Consider the following 26,704-nt stretch of genomic DNA (forward strand, 5'->3'; position numbering starts at 1 on the left):
GTGGTGAATCAGTCGCCCTTTTGAATAACAAAGTGGCCTCCATCTTTTTTTCACCGCAGATATAAATATTTACTTCGTTTTTAAAAAAAAACCGAAGTAAATACCCAACCCTATAGATTCTACACATATGTTTACAATTCTATGCACACTTACTTGGGAGTAAGTTCTATTGAAATCATTTGGACTTACTTCTGAGTAGACATGCCTAGGTTTGCTACATTCTTAAACACTGTACGTACTGCCACAAAGAAGACTATGTAATACAGCTCTTTTTTTGCCATCAAGGAAAGAGGATCTAAGGTTATCCCAGTAATGAAAGCTAGACAGAAATACAAATTTAATGAGCTGAATACATAGCGAGAAAGACTGATTTAGTTACAGCCAATTGTCATGTGTCATGGACTAGGCTGCCCAGTTAAAAAAACATCCATTTTTACTTCTGCACAGCAAGTAATGATCTAAAACTAGGCCTGCTTTCATCTGGCACCTTGAATCCAAAGAGTAATTGCCATTATTTTTCTACATATTTATCAAGTAGGCCCTGGTAAACGTAATCTTCCCAAGTACTGGTGACACCTGAAGTAGCACATGGGAAGATTCCATTTTTGAGGGTTTACTTTGGCTTCACAGAACACCAGATATCAGAGAAGCATGGCTTGCTGCCATGGCCAGAGTTAGAGAGGCATCATTAACCTCCAAATAGGGTGGGAGGGACGCAGGTGGTGCTGTGAGTTAAACCACAGAGCCTAGGGCTTGCCAATCAGAAGGTCGGCGGTTCAAATCCCGTGACAGGGTGAGCTCCCGTTGCTCGGTCCCTGCTCCTGCCAACCTAGCAGTTCAAAAGCACGTCAAACTGCAAGTAGATAAATAGGTACCGCTCCGGCGGGAAGGTAAACGGCGTTTCCATGCACTGCTCTGGTTCACCAGAAGCAGCTTAGTCATGCTAGCCACATGACCCGGAAGCTGTCTGCGGACAAACGTTGGCTCCCTCGGCCAGTAAAGCGAGATGAGCGCCGCAACCCCAGAGTTGTCCACGACTGGACCTAACGTTCAGGGGTCCCTTTACCTTTACCTTTAGGGTGGAAGAGGGTATGGGGAAGGCTAGGGGAGATGAGGTTAAAAAGGAGAAGTTTTCTCTAGTTCAGATTAAGGTCCAAGACAGATAAAAATATAGGGATCATACACAGAGGCCAGTGAGATTAAATGAGCTCTTGACAAATTAACCATTGAGTGGCAAAGACAGCAGAAAAGAACAGACAACCAGCAGGATGCTGTGTCCCAGCAGAAAACAGCAAGGAGGAATAGAGATTTAATAAGAAACGAAATAGTCACCGGAACCCATGCAGAATTCTATCAGCCTCACACATTTTCCCTATAGCTTTCAAAAATAGTTCCCTTCAAAACCGCAGAAATACAAGAGCATATCTTTAACCTTATATTTTTTGGCTTTCATTTGGATTTTTCCAAGTAGAACAAACATGGCACAATCAGGTTGGTTTTCGGAGGCTGCAAGCGCACACACAATGGCCTTGTTGTGATTCTGACAAAAGGACTGAACAAGTGCTTCTTGAACAAGCGAACATTCAAGGGGTCCTGTAAAATATTGAAGGACAACTTCATTCTGGGCCAACCTATTTATTATTGTGCATTTTAATGTATAAATACAGATATCATAAGAGACAGGCAAGCTTCATAGCCAGTGTTAATATAAATGTTCAGAATGCCAAAGACTCGTATTAAACTTCTGTTAAAGCACTCGGCATTCAGAGAATACCAGAGTGATGTACAGAAACCAAATATAAAACATAATACAGCAGTGGTTCCCAATTAGCTTATTACTAGTTCTGCATGCTCAACGAGACTTTGGGCTTATATTTCCTAGACAGCCATCATACCATTTTATGCCAACAGGGCTTCACAGCTATTTAATTTTCAATCTTTATTTAGCTAGCCACCTTAACAATTATCTGCATTTTTGTTGTTTTAATGGTGCATTCATTGTGTTTTAACATTGTACACCGCCCTGATATTTTGTGATATGGTGGTATAAAAATCCTTTTATTATAAAAAATAAATATCAAACCATTTTGAACTTGAGGGGACTCCGCCCCTCCAATGAAAAAAACACAACTGTGATAGGGTATGAGGGTTTGCTGTTCAAGAAAAGTTCCAGCTGCTCCTGGGCATGCTTCAAGTAATCCTTTGGACCTGGACCATAGCTTCACAGTGCACAGAAAGGTAAAACATAAAAAGACAGTACCTTGACCCATTTCTGCAACTTGGTGTATGCAGAAACTTGCAAGATCATAATTCTGCATCTCTAGTAAATACTGTCCTCTGTAAATGAAGTATTTTAACATATATTAATTGCTTGGAATTTCTATGGAACCATTTATTTGTTTTCAAATATCAATAGAATAACAACAAATATTTAAATATTTGAGTATACTAGCTGATACTAGAAGTAAAATATTCCATCAGATTCTGACAATCAAGCTAATTTGTTTTTAATTTAGGCAAATTTCATTTAGTCAAATAACGCCCTAAGAAATTCTATTTATTTATTTATTTATTTATTTATTCAGTTATGCACTGAAGAATCTCAACTATTAAGCCCACTTTAATTAGAGTAGCATTCTTGATGAAAGAATAATATTTATCCAGCACTAAAAGACCTAGAAACTAAATTTAAAAGGATACAAACTACTTTGGTAGACCACACATCTGAAATCATAGTGAGGACCTATGAAGAAATAGCAGAAGCAGCTGAGTTGTATGCTGCCCTCAAATATGAGTCAATGAAGCATGAACTTCAGGCCTAACGGAGGGAAGTTGAGTTCAGTCCGCCATCTCCTTCAGAGCTGAAGCCATTGCAGAAGCTTCTCTTGGGCTGACAGAATGGAATGCAGTGCTCCAGCTTCCGTGATGACTTCACAGTCAAAGCAAGGAATTTACAAGGACTAGGTCCTAGGCCAAGGATTGCCAATGTGGTGTCCTCAAAATGTTACTGGCCTACAACTCCACGCTGGCTAGGGTTCATAGGGCTTGGGCTCCAACAGCATCTGGAGGGCAACACAATGGCTACCAGGCCAGTTAAGGGTTAGCACCTGCACTCTGCTACCAATGCTATTTCTTAGCAACATGAAGGCAGCACAGTATATATGTGCAACCCTCAACCCACATCAGTGTAATTCCTGTGATTTTTCAACAAAGGTTGATATTCACCTAGTATACCAAGCCACCACTAGTAACCTTCAGTGTCCCTAAACAGACACCAAGAGTCAAACTAGACATGCCATTAATGTATAAATGCATTTATACATGTATGAATATACATTTATTCATTCATTCATTTATACATACATACATACATGGGATCCCAACCACATTCCTGGTGATGACCCAGACAAATTCACTCAAGGAAGGAAACAGCAAGTTTGGGAGGTAATTTTTCCCAGAGTGTTGGGGGAAATGATTAAGAATACTCCCTCAAAACTGTTTTTTTAAGTTAAAAAAAGAAACATTAAATGCACTAGCACATTTAACATCACGTCAAAGGCTTACATGATACACACAGTGATAATACAGGTGGACAATAAAAGTAGGAAAGAAAGAAACAAAATGAGAAAAGGAGCTGATAACAATCTTACCTTGTTAAGCATAAGTGGGGTGAGTTGGGCTGGAGATGAATGGCTCTGTTTATATCTCTAATTGCACTCTTTAGATCATGAACCTGTTATTTTAAAACAGACAAACATCCATTATTCTTGTCTCAGGATACCACCATCTCATTCAATGTGTTCTCCTATACAAGGACCACCTCCTCCTTTTAAAAACATTTTTAATCCATATCTTTTAATATTAAATAAACTTCAGCTGATTGTTAAGAAACTTCCACAGCTTTCATTTCTGCCTTGACCAGAAGAAAGGGCCATAATCCATCATACCGTCCCTGCTAGCTGAAGGAAATCTTTTTATTTAAATAATAGGGCATGTCCAGATTTCCAAATCCAAATTTTTAGTACCTTGGTATAACTGGCCAACATTTACTTACATACAGAATTCATTCAGAAATTCTGGACCTATACATTAATTTGGGTTTTCTGAAGAGGACATTTATATTTTTTTAAAAAGCTTCTCCTGTGATACTAGGAGTTAAGACTCCAAACTTTTTGTCCAGAGGAGAAGGGGTTCTCCCCTTTGTCTCCCCCAAATATATATGGGGAAATTTAAAAAAAAATTAAGCAAGTGGGAAGTTTTAACTAGCGCATGTATGTATCAAGGAAAAAACAAAGCCAGAATGTTCAACATCGTAGACCCTAAATGCTCTTCATTAGTTTTTAGAACTAAATTAAGCCTTCAGAGAGATGGTTCTGACTAAGAAAACACCAGGACTTCTGTTGTTTGCACTGAGAAAGTCTTTGCATTTCTTGTACATTGTCCCAGTATTGTTTTATATGTAAGTTTTAAAGCAGCTATTGAGCACCTCACACCAATTCTACAGCACAGGTAAAGAATAGATAGATACCCTTTGATGTGCCTGGGCTCTGCACATGTATGGTCTAATATCTAATGGATCCAGCTGAATGGCTTGAGTGAACTGTCGAATAGATTCAAAATAACGGTCCATATATAACATCAAAATCAGTCCAATATTTATGTAAGCTACGGAAAGGCTCCTGAAAATAGAGGCAGAATGCTATGAGCATTACATTTTTCAACATGTTTGCGCATTATGCCAAATTGAATTTCATATTATTTGTTGAATTAAAGCCTGTCTGCTTTCCAGTAAGAAAACCGTGTTTCCATCCTAGACCTGTACACGCTACATATCAAAAGCAAGAGTAATGTTTTGAGTTCCCTCCTGCTATCTCCGTGCTGCTTCTTATAGTGAGGGCAGAAGCACTGCAGAGTGTCAAGGAGAGCAATACACATTTCTTTTCCACAGCATGGCATGGCATCACACAACCTGCTTTGTAGGCAACCTGGGCACTATGAGCATAATTTACCTCAGCACAACAGAACTTCTGCTTTCTGGCCGTCCACAAAGTGGGATTTATCAGTGACCTACACTGACTTGTTAGCTAAACAATTAATTAAACAATTAATGACAATAATGTGCCATTCTGATACAGATGGCACATTAGCATCAGAATCAATATTAGATTCATTCCCAAGCTCTACTAGTTATGTTTCCTTGGGGAAAGGTGGGGAGCAAGGAATACAAGATATCAGCAGTGTAGCTTCTTGGGTAATACAGCCAAGCAATAGAAGACTACCTGGTCTGAGTTCGGTAGTTTGATGGTTAATACCTTCCCCCTTCAGCAAAATGGTTCCATTATCCCTTAAGGTGGTGATAGTGGAGCAGTTGTTTTTTAAAACATTAACTGGATCTGACTAATTTGGGAAGCAGGTGGTGGTGTGCATTACTCTATAGCCAAACAATATAAAAGTTAGGACCTGTATAGAGTCTATTTTGCTTATGATGGCCCTCTCCGCAGGTCAGGGACTGGCATTTCTGCACCTCCATATGCAGGGCACTGGTTCGTATGTCATGCCAAGCTAAAACATGGTTTACTGCAAATGCAGAAATACACAGGCTCTAAAAAATTTAAATGGCCCCCAGAGGGTTAGCTTTGGGTCAGTGTGGCCCATGAGCTGAAAAACATTAGCTGGTTTTAATGTGTTTTTGTCAATTGATTTTATTTGATAAGCAGGCTTGAATGCCATAATAGTAATAATAATAATAATACAGCAAGCAACAAACAAATATATAAATAAATAAATGGAGCATACCTGTCCAAGGAGAGTGCACTTTCAAAATCACAGATTGCCAGTAACCACTGTTTCAGTTCTGAATACAAGATCCCACGGTGAAGAAAAGCAGCAAGATTCTCAAACTTGTGATTGAGAAGAACTGGGGAGGGATGGGAAAACCAGGTATATATAGTTGTTTCTATATGCCCTTCATGAAATATAGCCTTTGAAATATAGGGATGGGAAAACCAGGTATATATAGTTGTTTCTATATGCCCTTCATGAAATATAGCCTATATATTATCTCAGTGTGCACTAGGACCTTCATCCTTTAGTTAATTCCTTCTGGTTTGCTCTTCACTGCTCTGGCACAAATCACACCCTCCTTGTAGAACTGAAAGGCTTGTTTTAAAATACCACCGAATGTGCATGACTGCACCTCTATGATTGCTTCAAGAGATTTAATGACCTTGAAATATCTATGGGAGCTTGTGAAAACGTTGTATGGCTGTATCAGATAACAAAACAACTCTTGCAATCCCTTCCCAAAGAAATGGAGGTGTTCATTGTGAATAGGAGCGAACTTTTTTTCAAGGAGGGAAAATACTCTAATAATGGAGGGATAGGAGAAAGGGGTTCTGATCATACAGGAGGGGAGCAGGACAATGGAAACATTGAAAAATTTGCCCAAACAAATGCGAGAGCCAGTCATTGGCTACAGCCTACTTCCTGGGCTAAATATTATTATTTATTAAATTTGTATACCACCCTTTATCCAAAGATGCCAGGACGGTTCACAACAGAAAAATAAAAAAGAGATACCGAATACATAATAAAACAAAAACAAACCAATAACCCCTCACCTACAAAAACATTTAAAAAGCCACAGAATGTTAATCAGTTGAAGAGAAACGTTTTTGCCTGGCGCCTAAAGATATGAAATGAAGGCGCCAGGTAAGCCTCCCTGGGGAGAGCATTCCACAAGCAGGGAACCACCGCAGAAAGGGCCTGTTCTCATGTTGCCACCCTTCAGACCGCTTGTGGAAGAGACATGTGAAGAAGGGCCTCAGATGAGGATTGCAGGGTCCATGTCAGTTCATTTTATGTATCTATATATAGATACACATAAAAATATAGGTACAGTGGTACCTTGGTTCTCAAACGCCTTGGTACTCAAACAACTTGGAACTCAAACACTGCAAACGCGGAAGTAAGTGTTCTGGTTTTTCGGAAGCCAAACGTGCTCCAATTTGAGTGCCACACTTCTGTTTTGAGTGTTACACTGAGGTCTGTCTGTTTTTGCTATTTATTTTGCGTTTTTGTGGGGTTTTTTTGTTTTTGTTTTTGTGACTATGTGGAACCCAGTTCAGCTACTTACTGATTGATTGTGTGACTGCAGTACATTGTTTATTACTTTCATTTTATGGATCAATAGATAGTAAAATTCATGTTAAAGTGCTGTTTTAGGGGTTGTTTTTAAAAGTCTGGAACGGATTAATCCATTTTGCATTACTTTCTATGGGAAAGCGCACCTTGGTTTGGGAATGCTTTGGTTTTGGAATGGACTTCCAGAACAAATTAAGTTTGAGAACCAAGGTACCACTCACTGTATACATATACATATACATATACATATACATATACATATACATATACATATACATATACATTTCCAGTGTTTAAAGGAAACATCCTCAACATATAGATGTAAAATTTTAAATACTTTTAATTCTATTAATGTTTAATTTAAAAAAATAAAATTCTATGTTTTTAGCAAGTCTTATTTTTAGCTGTTAGCCACCTTGAGTCCCATTAGGGAGAAAGGCAGGAGATATAGATATTTGATATACTTAAAAAGAAAAATGTATAAATTCACACTTTGAACTTAAAAAACAACAACACCCTGCATCTATCATAAAAACAGTGTATACTATACCAGAAACACTCAAGTCCTGCAGGGCTTGTTTTGGATCCAGCGTTCGCAAAAGACAACCTCTGTGGTAGTATGCAATCCAATCATTAGGATTCAAGTGAATTGCAACAGCGAAATCTTCAGCTGCATTTTTATACTGCTCTAGTTTAATATATATTCTCCCTCGATAGGTTCTAGAAATCAAACCAATATTTTCCTCATCGTAGTAGATTTACAATATTCTGCATTTATATAAATTCTGTCTGAATGCAAAACTTGTTGTCCCAATGTGATTTAAACAAGTCAAGGCTGTGATCCTAAGTATGCTTACATGGAAGCAAGTTCCATTCATAACAGTGGGAATTGCCTTAAAGTAACTGTGCTTAGAATTGAAATGCAAGAGGCGAGGAAAGATAATGGGCAGCTTAAAAAAGATAAACATCAAATTTGACAAAGCATATTGATCAGGATCTCAAAACAAAAGGTGTATTGTGTTAACAATGCTATATAAATGAACATATTCCATAGACTACCATCCTGAACCTTACAAACATTCTGATGCAAAAAAAAGTTAAATGAAGGTTCAAGAGGCATATATACCAATAGCGGAGATAGCTCTGCACAACACAATTGACCCACCACCACAGACAGATTTCATAAGACATTGGCACTCCTTGTCTCATCAGATCCAGTCTCAGCCTCTCTCTCTCTCCAACAGATAGACACAAGTAACACAATCACTCATCACTCTTATATATTTATACCCAGAAAGTAGGGCACAGATACTTTCACTCAATGTACAAGAGGTCACAGGCAGACACTGAATGCAGGGTATAATCATTTTCTCAGACACTGTTATAAGGGATTTAGAAGTTAACTATAATTGCTTAAATTCATATATAATTTGCAGTTACCTTGCTTCTGCAATGCTTGGGTCCTGTTTAATCACATTTGTAAAATCATTAATAGCTACATTCCATATAGATTTATTAAAGTAATGTATTCCATGCTTCATAAGTGCATCAGTTCTTTTGGGATTATAGAAAAGGCACTAGATTGAAATAAAATACATGTAATTGTTACCTTTGCTTTTGTATTCATAACGTCACACCAAGGCAATCATTCAATCAACACAAGCATGTCTTCTTGCCAGATGAAATTACCGGTATCTTCCCTCTCATCTTTCTGTGTGCTCTTCTAGGTGTTCTCCTGACCCCCCCCCCCCCAAGAGCTGATTTGGGTGGGCAGGGGAGATGAGGAAAGTCCCATTGCGCTGGTTGCTGCTAGTGCATCTATTTAGTTGAATGGAGTCCAGTGTACTGACTTTGCCCTGCCAAAGCTAGGTTGCTTAACCCTTTCCTTCCCTGCCACTGATCCAGTCAAAAAATGTTCCACCACAATGTCCAACTTGGGGAGGAAAGGTTACCCCTTTTTTCTTTCTGAGAAAGAGATAAGACACTGAGAGCAATGTTAAGTGGATAAACAGCAAGTGATTAAATCATACTAAATCATACTCAGAATGGGAGCTGTGTCTATAATGTCACACCCATTACCCTAAATTGATTTGTCAAGACTAATTTAAGCCCATTGATTTCAGTGCATCTACTCTGAGCATGACTACTGTAAGTCAGACAGTCCCATGAAGAGAAAGAACAAACCAGCCCATCCTGCCAAACTCGTTTGCTTCCAAAGGGTTGTGCTCCTTGCTACTAGATTTACTGCCAAATAAGGTACAATAAGTGACTTCTGGAGGGATGGCGTTTTTGGTGCTGGCACCCTGGTTATGGATTGCCTTCCCAACAGAGTTGGTACTTTTCATTTTTCACAGTCTTTTCAATCCGTATTTTGTCAATTGTGATTTCTCTCTTTTTTATTATTGGATTGTGTCTAATAAAGTTCTACTCGGAGTAGTTCAACTGAAATTAATGCACCTAAATTAGCCATGCCCATTCATATCGATGAGTTTACTCGAAGCAGAACATCAGACACAAGCCTTAGTCTTATAAATTGCATTGCTCACTCCACACAAGTACATCCCATCAGTACAAGGATTTACACTTGTACAACAGAACTTCTCTCTCTCTCTCTGCTCACTTGCGTCCTCCCCTAATCTGTGCCAGAGAGTTGGGGGAACACCTATGACAGATTTAGGGTAACATGGCAGGAAGAATATGGGGAAGTCCCATTGTGCAAATGCAAATCCTTGCACTGATGGATGCATTAGTTGGATATTGCCCAATATTGATTGGTGGGTGGTATACCAAAGTAACTAAACCAATAACTAGGCAAACTCAACTTTTACTCTTGCCCAGTAGGAGCTTTTATTGTTTTTTCTTTGAATAGTAGGCCCTCATGTCATATCACAACTTTGGCTTCAATAGTGTTGTGTGACCACCATTTTAAGAACCTTTGCGAAGAATCCTTTGCGAGCACAGAAGTAATTGTACAGGTTTTTTTATTCTGGCCCAAATATATTGTAAAACTATATATAGCAATACTTACTTTAGCATAATCTTCTATCGCCAGTATTATATCACCATCCTCTTCATGGGCCTCAGCTCTTTTGTAATATATTTCATCATCTGTAGGTCTGCATTTCAGGGCAAGACTGTAGTTGATAATTGCTAATGAATTATCTCCCTGATTTTTGTATATTTCAGCTCTTGACAGATATGCATCTGCATAATCAAAATACTTTAAAATTAGTCTCTTTCAGATGCCCAATATCATTGATATGCATGTTTAATTTTTTTTAACTAAAATTAATTGCAACTGTAATAAAAATTTGCAAACAAAATCGTGTGATTCAAATCTGCAAATGTATTGGAAGTAACTTTCCAACCTTTGTCTTGATCTATGGATATTTGGAAGAAGTGTTGCATAATAATAAAACTTCTGTACATACTGATTTGATATCGGGGACACATAATCAGGAGCTTCTCAGAAATTGTACATCATGGGGTTTCAAAGTTACTTGCCTGCATTGTTTTTGTTGCACTTAATTATAAAATTCAGGTCTTCTAGCGCTGGAAGCATTTTGTTCTGGTAAATGAAAATTAAATGTCTATGCCAATAGGCATTAACCAGCATTGGTTCTAAACTTATTGCCTGTGAAAGTAATGAGATAAACTGGTTATTAGTTAGCTAAAAATTCCAGTGTATCATAAGGCACATCTTAAGTTACACCTCTGGGCACATCACTGGGGATCAAAGGAAAAACAACATGGTGAGATCTAAGTTTTGGTTAGGCTCTATACAATCTGGTTCCAGGACCAGGTGGAGCTAGCTTCTGGGTCAAAAGCAGATATATCATCTAAAAAGGGCAAGGGCTGAGTTCCAACCAGGAAACAAGGACCAGAGGAACCAGAGGCTGGTACACTGAACACAAGTCAAGTTGCAGAACAGCATCAGAGCATCTGTGGAAAAGGCAGTCAGAAGCAGATCCACAGTCAAAGCCATACAGCTGTTATATTTATGGAAGCCACCAGGGGAAGGAAACGGCCACACAGGTAATATGCTCACACTGCAGACCAGTTGCTCTGAGGTTAGGATTTATAAGACCTAGTGGACATAGAATAAACTGACTGAATGATCTGGCAGGTAGGAACAGAATAGTTGCCTGAGCATGGCTGCCAGGAATCCTGGCCTGAGACCTCCTTAGTGCCCTACAATTAGTTGTTGCAAAACATTTATGCACTGAAGCTCCTTGCATACTTAAAAATTAAATAAATGTACCATTTTTAGCTTATATTGTTGCTCTCATATTAACAAAATGCATTTTGAAATTCTTGGCTACAGAAAGTAATTAAAACTCAATCCAAAGTGAATATAAACTGGTCACTGTAGGCTGCAAGTACCTATACTGAATATCTAGCTTCAATATATTATTCTGGACCCCAATATAAAACAGTCATATAAGAAAGATCTATGGTCTGTCTAGGTTAGCTTACTGCTACAGTAAGCTTCCTTACTATGCACTAACTCTATCATATGCTACTGAAAAAATACAATTGTCAAGCATTCAACTGGTGCATGATTGTGCATGCACACATTGCACCAAGCCCAAAAGTGACTTTTAAAGTGGCAAAAACAGCCCTAAAAGAGCCCAGAAAGGGCAAAAAAGACGTGAAACAGTGCCTAGAAATCCCACGAGCCTTTGCAAGCGCAATCCCAGGAGCCCTTGCTCTGACTGTTAAGGCCTGTGGAGAGTTTAATTGAAGCAAGGGAGCTCGGATGGAGCGACTGCGGTGGAGTTGCATCTGTTAATTGCTGCTGGTTTTTTAAAAGGGTTTTCAAGGGTTTCCAGAAGTTTAGAGGGTGTTTGCCAGCTTTCCCAATGGTGTTTCCGGTGCCTCAGAACATAACTCCCATGTAAATGGGGAGTTGCTTGTACACAATAGCATACAGCAATTATCTGATACTCATGCCTAGCTTCTTCGGTTCTAAACAAGTGTAGTAGCACCATGTCTGTATGACATCAAACATATGCATAACATCACCACCTGGCAAACAGCTTGATGTTTCTATAGTCCACAAACTTGTCAAAAGTGAACCATGACTGGGGGATTTTATGTAGATGAAGATGATGGCTGGCTGGTGGAGGACCTTGTGTGAGAGGCAGGGAAAGGGAGATCTCCCAGGGTGGTAGGCAAGCTCCCAGGTGATAGCTGGGAAGGCCAACCTCTTTCTGTGTGAGACAAGGGCTAGAATCTACCTTTGAGAGAGGACTTTGCATTTTTCTTCCTCTTTTTGTTTTTGCTTAGTTTGTTTTTTATTGTATTGTATTGTGAAAAACCCTACTGCAATCTTATTAAAAATAAACAATGAGTTTTAGTCAATCATACAACTGTCAATAGCTGTAATGTGGAATTAAGACTTTCATTAAAATATATTAAAAAAAAAATTCGTGTGTTCAGATATGTACGGTATAATGAAAACAGATCACTGGTGACATAATTATCTGCAAAATTGCTAGGTTTCCAGATATAGTCCTGCAAAGTTTTTTTTCTAAATAGAAAAGTGCATAAAATGAGGAATCCAGCAAGGGGATTATTTGAAAAAGATGCTGTCAGAGCTGGCTCCAGGTCCCAGCTCACAGAGGACCAACGCTAGCCGGCAGTAATGTACAAAAGTCTTTATTGAAGTACAGTTTCCATTTTCAAGCCGCAGCGCCCCAGCTCTACGTCTAGGGGTTAGATCGACGAAGCTCCATCTGAGTCTCCGCCCCCTGTACACCAGTTTAAGATTCTAGCCTTACTCCACCTCTTACGTCTCTCCTTTCTCCTCTGGGTCCTGCTACCCCCCGGGGTCCCTTCCTTCCTGGATTCTTCTGACGCTGACGTTGACCCCCCTGACTCCTCCCCCTCTTTTCGGCGGGCTTTGGGACCTGGCTCCCTATCCGGGCTGCCAACTGCGCCACCCTCCTGTACATTTGAACTTGGCGCGCGCGCCCAGCCTTCAACCTTCCTCTCGACCGTTTCCTCGCTCCCCGATGGAGGCGTGGCCAATCCTGACTCATGTCCTCCCACTGGCAGTGCGCCGCCTGATCCCGATGCCTGGGACTCCTCCCCCCTACTGCACTCTGGTGTGGACGCTGGTCCTGATTTCCAACTGCTGCTCTCTGAGTCCCCTCTGGCCCCTTCTTCCTGGGGTGTCCCCCTCGGCACCCCCCTTGCTCTGACCATGGGAGCCCCTTTCTGTGAATCTTCCGATTCGCTGGAAAGACTCAGAGACCTCGGACCGCTGTCATCGCTAACATTTCCTTCGGACTCCTCCCCCTCGCTATTTCCTCCCTTTCCTGTGCCTCTGCTCCTGAACCCCTGACATCCATCCCCCCCTCGAAGCCCCCCCTTCCCCCCTCCCCTCCTTCAGGTGTGGGTACTGGGTGCTCCGTCGTTGTGGGGGTGAGTGCCGGATACAGTTCATCCCCCGTGGCGTGCATCCAGCCGGATAAGTCCGGCTCGTCCTCCGTGCTCTCGCCGACCTCAATTTCCTCTGCTTCCATCTCTTTGCCGCCGTGCTCGAACCCAAGGTCCTCCCCCAACACGTCCATGTCCGTCTCTCCCCCGGTCTCCTCCGGGGACGTTGCCTGCCAAGGACCCCCCAGCCACTTCCTGCGCCACTGCTCCTCTGGTCGATTGTCCCACCAATAGGAACGGTCTGAGGCAGACCCCGAGGGTGATCCCTCCGGGGAACGTGTTTCTAGTGCCGGTTCCTCGTCCGAGGTGAACCCCTGGAATGTGCTAGCTGAAAATGTGGGTGTGAAAAGCCAGTCGTCGAAATACTCGGCTGGCATGGGCCTGTGTGGGAAAAGGGCATGAAACTCGTCCTTGAGAAGAGGTTCGTCCAAGGCATAGTCTGGCACCCAACTGTTGGCGCTGGCCGGGGTACCTTCTCTGGCGAGAAGATATTCTACTCCCTCTTCCCCCCATCTCGAGTCTAAAATCTCTGTGACTTCGTTGACGGGTTCCCGCCTTGGCGACCCCCCCCTTGTGGGCGTTTCCCTGAACGGGTCTGGTGCCGTGCCTGGCTCCTGAAATCTATGAGGTGCTTTGTAGGGCGTGAGCACTGATCTATGGAAAACTGGGTGCATTCTGGATCCCTCCGGCAGTGTCAACCGGAAGGCCACTGGATTGACCTGTGCCTCGACTTGGTAGGGTCCTAGCTGCTTATGCCCTAGCTTCTTCTTCGCTAACGATCTGGCCGGCACTGCCTGGGCTGCTAACCAAACCCAGTCTCCCACCTGTATGTCTTCCCCAACCCTTCTGTGCTTGTCAGCCTGCAGTTTGTATGCGTGCTTTGCTAGTTCTAACTGCCTCCGAAGCTGTTCGTGAACCTCCTGCAACTCTGATGCTAAGGCTTCCGCTGCCTGTGGCTCCCCCTCCCCCGCTCTCGCTAATCCCGGGAAGGTTCTGGGATGCCTCCCGTTGTTGGCGAAGAACGGTGTCACCCCCGTGGACACGTGCTTCGTGTTGTTGTAGGCGAACTCAGCGAGCGGCAGGTAGTCCACCCATGTTGCCGGCTGCTGATTTGCGTAGCATCGCAGGTACTGCTGCATGATGGCGCTGACTCGCTCCGCTTGTCCGTTCGTCTGCGGGTGTCTCGCCGACGCTAGGTTGATCTTGACGTTCAGGAAACCCATCAGCTTCTGCCAGAAGTTCGAGATGAACTGTCGCCCCCGGTCGGACAGGATAGACCGTGGCAGACCGTGAACCCTGAACACGTGGTCTATGAACAGTTTGGCGGTCTGTTCCGCCGTGGCCACCTTCGCGCACGGAATGAAGTGGGCCATTTTGGTGAACATGTCCACCACCACTAGCACTGCCGTCTTGCCCCTCGAGCTGGGTAGGTCCGTGACAAAGTCCAGGGCCACCCTCTCCCACGGTTCGAGCGGTGTCTGCAGCGGTTCGAGCAGTCCCGCCGGCGGTTAGTGCACTGACTTGGCCCTTTGGCAGGTGTCGCACCTCGAGACGTAATCCGCGACTTCCCCCCGCATCTTGGGCCACCAAAAATCTCTGGCTACTAATTCTACCGTCTTCTCTTTGCCAAAGTGCCCGGCGGTGGGTGCGTCGTGCAACTGCTGCAGTACTTTCGCGCGGAGGTCGTCTCCCGGTACGTAGAGGGCCCCTCTGCGGATGAGCAATCCGTCGCGTATCTGGAACTCGTCGTCCTCCGCCGTGCCCCTTTGCACCTCCTCCATCTTGGCTTGTGCGAAGGGGTCCTTCTGCAGTGCTCGACGTACAGCATCCAGGTCCACGGTTGCTGAAGCGCACGCCCACGCTTTCGGTGCGAAAATGTGCTTGGCCGCTGCTGGTGCCGCCTCCTCGAGGTATTGCGGCTTTCTGGACAGTGCATCCGCCATGATGTTGTTGTCGCCTGGGATGTACTCTATCCTGAAGTCGAAATCCGCAAAGAACTCCGCCCATCGTATGTGCCTCTGGTTCAGGAACCTTGCCGTGCGCCAGTACGCCAGGTTTTTATGGTCCGTGCGGACCTGCACTGTGTGTTTGGCTCCAATGAGGAAGTGCCGCCACGCCTTGAATGCTGCATGAATGGCCAGCAACTCCCTGTCCCAGATGGCGTAGTTCTGCTCTGACTTGCTGAGCTTCCTGGAGTAGAAGGCACACGGTCTCCAGTCCCCATGCGGGTCTTGCTGCAACAGTACTGCCCCCACGGCTCTGTCTGAGGCGTCCGTTTCAACCCTCATCGGTCTGCTGGGATTCACATGCAGTAGCTGCTCTTCGGACGAGAAGAGACGCTTGAGTTTCTGAAAGGACTGCTCCGCTTGCTCCGTCCAGATGAACTTCTTCTTCTTGGAGCTGAGCGTGTCGGTAATGGCCGCCGTCTGCATCGCGAACCCCTTGATGAACTTGCGGTAAAAGTTGGCGAAACCGACAAACCGCTGGACCTCCTTCCGATTGCGCGGGCTCTTCCAGTCCAACACTGAGCGAACCTTGGCGCTGTCCATGGCGAGCCCCTTGTCCGACAACTTGTAGCCCAGGAAATCTACCTCCTTCATGTCGAACTGGCACTTCTCCAGCTTGGCGTACAGCCTGTGCTCCTGCAGTCTCTGCAGAACTTCCTTGACGTCTCCCTCGTGGGTCTCCTCTGATTCTGAAAATATCAGGATGTCGTCCAGGAAGCAGACGCATTTCTTGTAGAGGAGACCCGCCAATACGTGATGCATGAAGGCTTGAAAACAGTGGGAGCCATTTTGTAATCCAAAGGGCATAACTCTGTATTCATAGGTGCCCAGGGGCGTGAACATGGCAGTCTTCCATTCGTCGCCCTCCCGTATGCGAATCAGGTTGTACGCCCCTCGCAGATCCAACTTTGTGAAAACGCGTCCTTTCCTCACCGTTGCGAGCAGGTCATCTATCTTGGGCATGGGAAAGGCTGTGGGCTTGGTTTTCGAGTTCAAAATTCTATAGTCCACCACAAGCCTTTTTTGGGGCGTGTCCTTCTTCTTCACAAAGAATACAGGACTGCCCCCCACTGCCTTCGACTCCTGGATGAAACCGCGCTTCAAGTTGAGGTCTATGAACTCCCTGAGTTCCTGCAGCTCGTCTTCAGACATGGAATACAGTTTCCCGGTTGGCAGCGTCGCCCCTGGCAGGAGGTCAATCTTGCAGTCATAGGACCTGTGGGGAGGCAGCTTGTCCGCTTCCTTCTCGCAGAAAACCTCCAAAAACGCTGCGTACTTGAGTGGCACTGCTTGCAGCGTGCCTAATTGTAGCTGCGGGTCATCCTCTTCCCCTTCCGGGCTAGGCAGAATGCAATGTTCCGCACAGTATGAGGAGCCGAAGGTCAGTTGTCGCTGGTACCACGCCAATGCTGGGCTGTGCCTGTGCAGCCAACTCATGCCTAATACTATAGGCGTGTCCGACAGTTGGGTGACATTGAAGCTGATGACTTCTCGGTGATTCCCAATTTGCATCACCATCGGAGGCGTTTGCTGCACCACCTGCCCCCCCAGCAATTCCCTGCCATCCACCGTGACAACCTTCAGAGGCAGCGTGGCTGGCAGGAGTGCTATGTTGTGCTCTTGAATGAAATCCAGTCCTATGAAGTCTGCGTTACTACCAGAGTCAATGGTAATCGGCACTTCCATAGTGAGTCCATTGGGTAGTTGGAGCGATGCTGTGAGCTGCACCACTGGTTTGGGCGGGAGGGGGTCTGTGGGCTGCAAAATCTCTGGGGACGGCTTCATTGACTTGTCTGGCTGGGCCCCAGTGCCTCTTCCTCCAACCAGACTCTGTCGTTTCCCTGCTGTGGTTCTCTCTGCTGAGTTGCGTCTGTTACTGTTGCTGAGGCTGCAGTGTGCTTGTGGAGCCTCTGGGGACACTCTTTCGCCATGTGCTGAGCACTGTCGCAGATGTAGCACTTCCTGTTCCCTCTAGGAGGCTTCGCTTTGACTGCTCCCGGTGTTAGGGCTCTGGTTGCTGACTGAGCCCTGGCGCTTCCAATCTCCATCGGTTCCTCTCCCCCTCCCTGCGGAGGTGTGGATTGCACACGCGCTGCATCCTTGGGAAAGAGGGGAGGTGCTCTCACTGGCGTACGTCCCCAACGTCCTTCTTCTCTGTTCCATGGACGTTCTTCCAGACGCACCCCAATTTGCAGCGCCCGCCGGACAACCTCCTGAGTGCTCTTTGGTCTCTCCCCCCTTGCAATCTCATCTTTCACATTTGCATTCAAGCCTTCCCAAAAAAGGTCTCTGGCTGGGGCAGAATCCTTCTCCCATCCCAGCGCATGGACTAACGCAAAAAAGCGGGAATGGTACTGCCTTACACTGGCTCTGCCTTGTTTGAGCCCATGTATGTCTTTCCTGGCGATATCAATGTCTATATTTGATAAAAAACACGAATCCATCGCTTTAATGAATGCATCCGCATTTTGGAGCACCGGATCCTTATCTCTCCACAGATTGCGCAGCCACGCTTTAGCTTCCCCATGCAAATGGGACAAGATAAACCCCACCTTCTCTTGCTCATCTCTAAAGTCTTTATCCAGCAGTTCCAGCGCAAACAGCACGTCTGCTCGGAAGTTAGGGTACTGCTGCAAATTCCCATCGAAATGAGATACCAGGCTGCCTCCTCTTTTCGCCAGCCCAATCCCCTCTGATTTGGGTCCCGGTTGCCCCTGCTTAGCAAGCACTTCCAACCTGGCTTGGAGATCCCTGCAGGCGGCAGCCGCTTCCTCTTCCCTTTTCCTGGATGCGAGTACCTCCGCGTTGAGTTGTGTCACTGCATCTTGCAGGGCTGCTAGTTGCTGTTCTGTAGTCATCTTGCCTGACTTTTGTGAGCTCGCGAAGCACCAATCTTCTTCCCTCGCTGCGTCCACTCACGTTACGAGGTTTTTGGTGCAAAACTTTTGGAGATGGAGCTTACTGTCAGAGCTGGCTCCAGGTCCCAGCTCACAGAGGACCAACGCTAGCCGGCAGTAATGTACAAAAGTCTTTATTGAAGTACAGTTTCCATTTTCAAGCCGCAGCGCCCCAGCTCTACGTCTAGGGGTTAGATCGACGAAGCTCCATCTGAGTCTCCGCCCCCTGTACACCAGTTTAAGATTCTAGCCTTACTCCACCTCTTACGTCTCTCCTTTCTCCTCTGGGTCCTGCTACCCCCCGGGGTCCCTTCCTTCCTGGATTCTTCTGACGCTGACGTTGACCCCCCTGACTCCTCCCCCTCTTTTCGGCGGGCTTTGGGACCTGGCTCCCTATCCGGGCTGCCAACTGCGCCGCCCTCCTGTACATTTGAACTTGGCGCGCGCGCCCAGCCTTCAACCTTCCTCTCGACCGTTTCCTCGCTCCCCGATGGAGGCGTGGCCAATCCTGACTCATGTCCTCCCACTGGCAGTGCGCCGCCTGATCCCGATGCCTGGGACTCCTCCCCCCTACTGCACTCTGGTGTGGACGCTGGTCCTGATTTCCAACTGCTGCTCTCTGAGTCCCCTCTGGCCCCTTCTTCCTGGGGTGTCCCCCTCGGCACCCCCCTTGCTCTGACCATGGGAGCCCCTTTCTGTGAATCTTCCGATTCGCTGGAAAGACTCAGAGACCTCGGACCGCTGTCATCGCTAACATTTCCTTCGGACTCCTCCCCCTCGCTCTCTATTTCCTCCCTTTCCTGTGCCTCTGCTCCTGAACCCCTGACAGATGCTCTTCCATTTTTTAAGTTCATCTGTCATTGCCAGAGGGTCATAGTTATTAATAAGATAACAAAGCATCTTCAGTAGCAAGAAAAAATAGGTATTATTTCTTTAAAACTTACTTTTTCCAAGTCATCCATGGCTGCCTTCATTTTGCCTATTTTCCTGTATATTGCTCCACGTCTACAATAGTTAAACCCAGAAAATTTTCCTTCATCTATTTCTTGGGTTATTTTATCAATTTCAGATTGACACTGCTCAAGTTCATCTGACTTTCCCTCGAAGAGAAGAGGATTTACTGTGTTTACTAATTCTGTGTCCTTGGTTTCCTCCTCCATGTCCTTTTTGCCTGCCATTGATTTATCAGCAAAAGATTGCCTACTGGGAGGGTATTGCTCATCAAACCATTTATTCCAGATTTTTCTGGCCCAAAGATAATCATCGGTGTCTTCTGGGGTTCTCCCTTGGCTTGCTGCAAATTTTTCAAAATCTAGCCAGCAAGGGAGACTGGGACTTCGATAACTTCGAACTGCTCGAGATACTTTGATACAGAATTTATTATGAATTGGAAGCTTTCCAAGAGATGCAGACCTAAGGAAAAAGCCAAAACTATAATTACATTTTGCCTGTACATTTATTGCTGACATATGACCAATATGACATATGTAACAATGTGACATATGACCAATAAATATTCATTATAAAGTTTAATAATGTATTTGATTGCTGCATAATATTCAAGTTTCAACACATAACGGAAGATTCCTATCAGGGGTGCATAAAAATGGTTTACACTGTCATTAGTATTTATTTTTATGTAGAAAATTTATAATTTATGTAGAAAACTTAGTAATCAAAGAGCTCTCTAACTTCTTTATTATACACTCATGTTGCACATGAGAGCTGTGCAACTGTGTCAAACCAATAAAGCAATGTGTATAGCCTAAATAGCATTTTCTGATGGACATGGTGCAACAATAATTTGGCACCTGAGACAAAAAATCCAAATAGTACCTCTTATGTTTAGTTTAATTTACTGTTAAATTAACTGTAATTAATTTACTGTAATTCAGTGCAACCAAAAGTGCAGCGCCCATACACAGAATCCCATAATGATTAGAAAGTATTTTTCCACATCAGTCCTTCACACAGCCACTGGCAGTGCACCAGAGCACTGGAGAGAGCACTGGAAGTCTGTGAGTCATTTCATATCCTCAGGCAATTTGTCTGCTCTATGTGATGAAATGCAAGAACACGACATGAAACTTGCATTTAGGCAAAAGGGTTGCCTACTGCCTGAGAATTTGCTGAGGGAAGAGAGGAAACAAAGCTATACCGAATCCTTTGGGAATCTTCTGCCCACAGTTGATGTTCTTGTGAACATATCTGGTACCAATTTGGTACCCTCCAAATGTTTTGGACTACAAGCTACAACACCCATGATCTGTTACCACTGGCTTTGCTTGCTGGGACTGAAAGGAGTTGTAACCCAAAGCATCAGGATAAAACCAATTTAGGAAAGCTAGTATTACTGTATTACCCATAAAGAACTGGCACACACATAAAAATGGTATCTGGTGCTGTTGGAGAAATTACTGTTTCCATACCCCAAAGTGCTCAATATATAAAATTAAAAGTCGCAAATATTAATAAAAAGGCAGACCTTTTAAGAATCTGTGGAGGTTCTCTTAATTTCTCACAAACACTTTCTAATATATGAACAGAAATGTATTTCCCTGCTGTTTTCAATGATCTCCTTTTGTATGATGCTTTCCTTGGGAAAACGATGTACTTCATCCCAGCTTTTCTAGATTCTTCAGCCAGATTAGTTTCATCTATAGGTTCAGGAGCTGGAGTGGGTGCAATAGATGCAGATCTTCCTCTAGAGGAGAAAAGACCTTTTGTTTGCTTGAATGTACTTGCCAAAGCTATATCAGAATCTTTATCTGAACCAACAAGAACACTTTTGTGTGCGGCAGATTCTCTTTTCTCAAGGCTAAGAGAGCTTTGTGGCTTTGTTGATAAAATGGCAGGCTTTGTAGCTTCCGTATCTACTGAAAGATGTTGTTTTTTCATAACAGTTATCTCTTCCATAGTGGTTCTGAAATTTGCAGAAATCTTCAAAGCAGATTTGTCTCTGAATGATAATTCTGGTGCACTATGAGGTCTTTTAACCAGAACTTCCTGTAAGAAAAACAAATCTCGGTTTGTTTGTTTATTTTTAGTTTTTTGGATAACGTTCCAAAAGTAGTCAGCTGTATAAAATTGGGTTGCTGGGTACTTAGTATGGGCTGTCTCCAACCCGGCACCTTTGTTTCCACAACTGACTGCGTGTGCAGAATTTCTCCTGTCCCCTCCAGCTCCCGTGTGCCCTCAAAATCAGCCCTGGAGCATTGGGGGACCCTTCAGAGCAGCTTGAGGGGGCTGAAGGAGAAGAAACGGAAGTCCCATTACATTAGTGGAACCCTGCTAAAGGTTACTATCACGTGAACAGATCCTCTTGAGAGAGTGAGCAAGAATAAGCCAAGCATGAGCAGGTTAATTCCCCCTCTTGCCTAGGCAAGATAAGATTATGTGACGAATCAACATAATCAAGTATCTACCCCAACCCCTCTCACTATGCCTTAGTTTCGTCTTAGTTCACGTGAGTGTCAGTGGAAAAAACCTAGGAGGTCTAAAAGGAAGGAAACCAAAGAGAAACCTAGTAACATGCACCCCTTTTCTCTGTAGGTTTTCTTTGTAGGCCTGTTCAGAGTAAGTACCCAATGACCAGTTCCCCTGACTGAGCAGAAAGACATCAGGCAATAATGGCCTAAACTAAGCCAGTTGTGTATGGAAGTGAGAGCTGGACCATAAAGAAGGCTGATTGCCAAAGAATTGATGCTTCTGAATTATGCTGCTGGAGGAGACTCTTGAGAGTCCCATGGACTGTAAGAAGATCAAACCTATCCTTTCTTAAGGAAATCAGCCCTGGGTGCTCACTGGAAGGACAGATCCTGCAGCTGAGGCTCCAGTACTTTGGCCACCTCATGAGAACAGAAGACTCCCTGGAAAAGACCCTGATGTTGGGAAAGATGGAGGGCACAAGGAGAAGGGGACGACAGAGGACGAGATGGTTGGAGAGTGTTCTCGAAGCTACCAGCATGAATTTGACCAAACTGCAGGAAGCAGTGGAAGACAGGAGTGCCTGGCGAGCTCTGGTCCTTGGGGTCACGAAGAATCGGACATGACTAAAAGACTAACCAACAACAAGAAGCCAGTTGTGACACAATCCAGCACTCCCACCAATGCAACCAGACTGGGCCAGCCTTGCTGCCTCCAGGGCCCTCTCCCTCCCAGCAAACCATAGATTCCATTGCTGGGAGGCCATGTGCACCACAGCACCTTTCCTCATCAACCACTCCTGCTCAAAAAATACCTTACTGAGCAATTTTATATGTATTTACTTTCAAGCAAGTGCCATTGTTTTCAATAGGCCTAAGTATGTTTAGAATTGCATCCTTGATTCATTCATAATGAACATGTTTCTATAGCAAGCAGCTCATCCACAGATGCAAAGAATGAGTTTAAAGATTTTCAGTTCTGCTGTATACAGGTTTATTTTGAAGTCAATGCCCACTGTGTTCAATGGGGCTTATTCTTACTAATCCTATTCCCATTTACCTGGAAGGAAGCCCCATTGAATTCAATGGAACGTGTGTCTAAGCAGACATATATAGGATTGGACTGTGTGTTTAGGGCTACAGTCTAAAAAAAATCTTACAGCACAATCCTAGGCATGTCTACTTGAGAGTAAGTCATCACAGCTACTCTGTGTAAATAGCTGATATAAAAAGTTTGAATCCTGAAAATCAGAAAGTGCTTTAGTATTTCTTCTCACAAACTGTTTTGAAAAAATAAGGCTACAATACTAACTCAACCTACAGCACCTAGATGTAAGCCCACTAAATTCAGTAGGACTAATTTCTGAGTATACATTGTTAGGATTGTGTTGTAAGGCATAATAAAATGAATGTAGAGAGATGTATTTACATTTTAATTGTTTACCCTTTCTTGTAAACAATCCTGGGAATACAATTGAAGGGTGGTGTAAAAATGCCTGAATTTGAAAAACTGTTGACAACAGTTACACAAGCAAAATGATTATTATATTTAATCTCCCAATTACTTTTAATTAAAAAATGTGAATGTTAGATCTCATTGAAGGGAAACATAAGGAATATCTACCACTGAATCGGAACAGAATTAATTTTTACAGAAGCAACAAAATCTACATGCAAAAACTGGAAATAAAATTATTTGGTTGGCACTCAGTGTCACATAAGTCAAGTAAGATTTTATAAAACCAGCATACATATTTCTTGCAGATGCAACTCCTTCACAGCAGACTACTTACACATTCCGTGATGTTCTCCTGCAACACAAAGTTTTGGTATCTTGTAAAATGAGACATTACAAGAATAACTGATTATTATCTAACACTAGTACAAAAATTAGGCTGCTTGAATTTTACATTTTTTCAAGCACATTGTTTTTCAGTTCCTAACTGATTGACCACTGCAAAGTTAATTATTGCCAAGAAGGAAGAACGCTACAGTCCCAACATGTAAAGAATGGATAAAAAGAATCTGTCTGCCTTATGGCACAGGCAGAGGTTGAAGCCTCAGTACTGCTTGATCTCAGCATTCTTGTTCACTTAATTGGTTCCAGAGCAGAATAGGAGGGGCTGTTGTCTTAACCCCAACTCTCTCTCTCCCTGTCCCCCCTTCACACTTTGTGAAACCCAAATCCCTGCTAGGATGTTTTACTCAAGCTCTGTGGAGAGACCTGGAGAGCCCAACTCAGACTCTGCATCAAGAATAGGAAGCAGAGCTAATCTCACACTTTAAGGAGCTCTGCCCTAGCAGAGAATTTTCCACAGTTTAGTCAGGTTCATTTTAGTATATACAGTAATTGGAATTATATATTTTAGATTTAGTTCAGAGAGGTTCCTGCTCTTCAGTTTTCCTTAATAGAGGAGTAAAGTTCAAGCCAGCCCTACCCTCCTACTACTGGGAAAGCAATTACGAAGAATCTTAAATGCCCTGCTTAGTCTACCAGAGATTTTTTTTTTCAATATAATTTTTATTAACAAGCCAATCAAATCAAATCACATCACGTTAGTTCCAAATTACACAGCCAAATTTTTAATTTTTTGTTGGGGGTACCCATGCTTCAAGCTCAGAAAGGGATCCAAACATCTCTCTTGCTGCTGCTTTAATGTACATAGTCTACCAGAGAATTAACGATTAAAATAAATAATTATAATTTTGAGTTAAACTTTAAACAAGAAATTAATATTAAATATGGATGTGATTATTGCAAATAATAAAGCTTTAAGCCACACTCTGGATAAAACTGTTGCTGTGAAAAATCTACTATATATTTTGGGAAATCGCTTGTTCACCATGCATTTGGACATCTCTTAAGATACTGCAACCAAATTTTGCATGGTGGTTCCTGCAATTAAGGAGCAGGTTTTCCTCAATGTTTGGATACAATTGGACACCATTTTGAATCAAGATGGCAGCCAGAACCTTTCAAAACAGCACTGTTTTAACCACTGATTTAAAAACTGCACTGATTTTTTTTGGTTTCTTTGAATTCCCAAGCAATGCTGGGTATGATACGGCTAATAAATAATAAGTACTAAATAATAAATCTGGAAAAAGTTACAATACCTGTAATGTTTCCCTTTCAGAAACTAAAAGCCCTGGAGAGGAAGCGCTTCTTCTACAGATTTTAAGAGTCTATGAAACAAAGAAAAATATATACAAAAAGTGGGTATTTTTTAAATAGAACAAACGTATTTATTTTCATAACATATTGGAAAGCTACCCTAGATTCAGATTGTGAGCATGTATGTTGGTTTTACATTAGGAGTATGAAATTAAAAATAAATTGAGTTTTATTTACATACTCGTAAATCTGACATAATTATGTACACTGAAGTCTAAAAATTGTGGTGGAAGAGATGCATCACGGAGCTTTCTTTCTGGTTTAGAAAAGGAAATAATATTTCACATAAACACCTTGTTAAAAAGGAGATATTTGCCACTGGGCAATAGTTGTTTAACATAGGTAAAGGTAAAGGGACCCCTGACCATTAGGTCCAGTCGTGACCGACTCTGGGGTTGCAGTGCTCATCTCGCTTTATTGGCCGAGAGAGCCAGTACAGCTTCCGGGTCATGTGGCCAGCATGACTAAGCCGATTCTGGTGAACCAGAGCAGCGCACGGAAACGCCGTTTACCTTCCCGCCGGAGCGGTACCTATTTATCTACTTGCACTTTGACGTGCTTTCGAACTGCTAGGTTGGCAGGAGCAGGGACCGAGCAACGGGAGCTCACCCCGTCGCGGGGATTCAAACCGCTAACCTTCGGATCGGCAAGTCCTAGGCTCTGTGGTTTAACCCACAGCGCCACCTGCGTCCCTTTAGTTGTTTAACACATCTAGGTCCAAATAGAATCAAGGAAGGCATCCGGATGAGGAGCTTGGGAATTTACCTTCAAATGACAGAATGGCCAGTTGATGAACAAACAAAAAAACCAGATTTTCTTAATATTTCACAAATATTACTACTTGGATTCTTCATACTTTTCACAAAATACAGAAAATTAAAGATAGTGTAATTTTGGCAAAAGAACCTGTCTCAGTTGACAGGCTTCTGTTACAAATCTAAGGCATATCTCAGCTGCAGCAGTCAGCAAGGCAAGGTGTCAGGACTTACCTGACCTGCTATCACTGCTGCTGCGGCTTACAGGAAGGGACAAGGCGATGGGTGAGGTGAGCACAGTGCTAGCACACTGGTGGAACCAATCCGGTGTTTCTGCCAGTGCATTTGCATACTAACCTTATCACTGCCTTTCCCCTCCTCCTTTCATTATACTGCAGCAACAGCAGTGGCAGGTCAGGTAAGTGCTGACACCATGGCACCCACTACTGTTTGTAAGACGGAGAAACAGGGACCTTAATTAACTAGGCCTTGGTTCTTCTGATGAGCTGAAAGGAGCAGCTCTGAAGTTAAATACTAGATGGAATTAAGGCAGCCCCATGGCACCTTGATGTTTAAGCAGCCACTAAAGAAGTTTTTTATTTAAGACCATTTTCTCTGAAGTGTGCTAATTGTACTTTAGTAAAAAAATGTTTTTAGGATTATTATTTTTTTTGTATTTTATGTCATTTTATCTTGTACTGTACACCACTTTGATGGCCTCAGGCTAGGAAGTGGTTTATAAATCTGTAAAATAAAATAATAAATAAGCAAATGGCAGGTTCCGTCTCAGGTACAGGGCACAGAAAAATGAAAGTTAGGAGATATGGGACATCCAGACTGAAGACTGAAAGAATCTAGT

At 43.4% G+C, this 26,704-nt stretch overlaps 1 protein-coding gene across 2 annotated transcripts in view; it reads right to left on the reverse strand.

The window, feature by feature from the left end:
* Positions 1-26,704, reverse strand: part of TTC6 (tetratricopeptide repeat domain 6) — a 66,037-nt gene that overhangs the window by 17,137 nt on the left and 22,196 nt on the right. For both annotated transcript variants that reach the window (XM_080977495.1, XM_080977496.1), the window contains 13 exons: positions 25,033-25,101; positions 23,709-23,726; positions 20,976-21,496; positions 19,435-19,903; positions 10,648-10,777; positions 10,172-10,347; positions 8,584-8,720; positions 7,694-7,863; positions 5,797-5,917; positions 4,529-4,679; positions 3,651-3,733; positions 2,261-2,337; positions 1,433-1,593 (listed from right to left, as the gene is read on the reverse strand). In XM_080977495.1, the coding sequence (XP_080833621.1) occupies positions 1,433-1,593; positions 2,261-2,337; positions 3,651-3,733; positions 4,529-4,679; positions 5,797-5,917; positions 7,694-7,863; positions 8,584-8,720; positions 10,172-10,347; positions 10,648-10,777; positions 19,435-19,903; positions 20,976-21,496; positions 23,709-23,726; positions 25,033-25,101 (2,283 nt within the window). The remainder of the gene's footprint in view (positions 1-1,432; positions 1,594-2,260; positions 2,338-3,650; positions 3,734-4,528; positions 4,680-5,796; positions 5,918-7,693; positions 7,864-8,583; positions 8,721-10,171; positions 10,348-10,647; positions 10,778-19,434; positions 19,904-20,975; positions 21,497-23,708; positions 23,727-25,032; positions 25,102-26,704) is intronic.

This window comes from Podarcis pityusensis (genome assembly GCF_964106645.2).
Source record: "Podarcis pityusensis genome assembly, chromosome: 1".
Taxonomy (NCBI): domain Eukaryota; kingdom Metazoa; phylum Chordata; class Lepidosauria; order Squamata; family Lacertidae; genus Podarcis; species Podarcis pityusensis.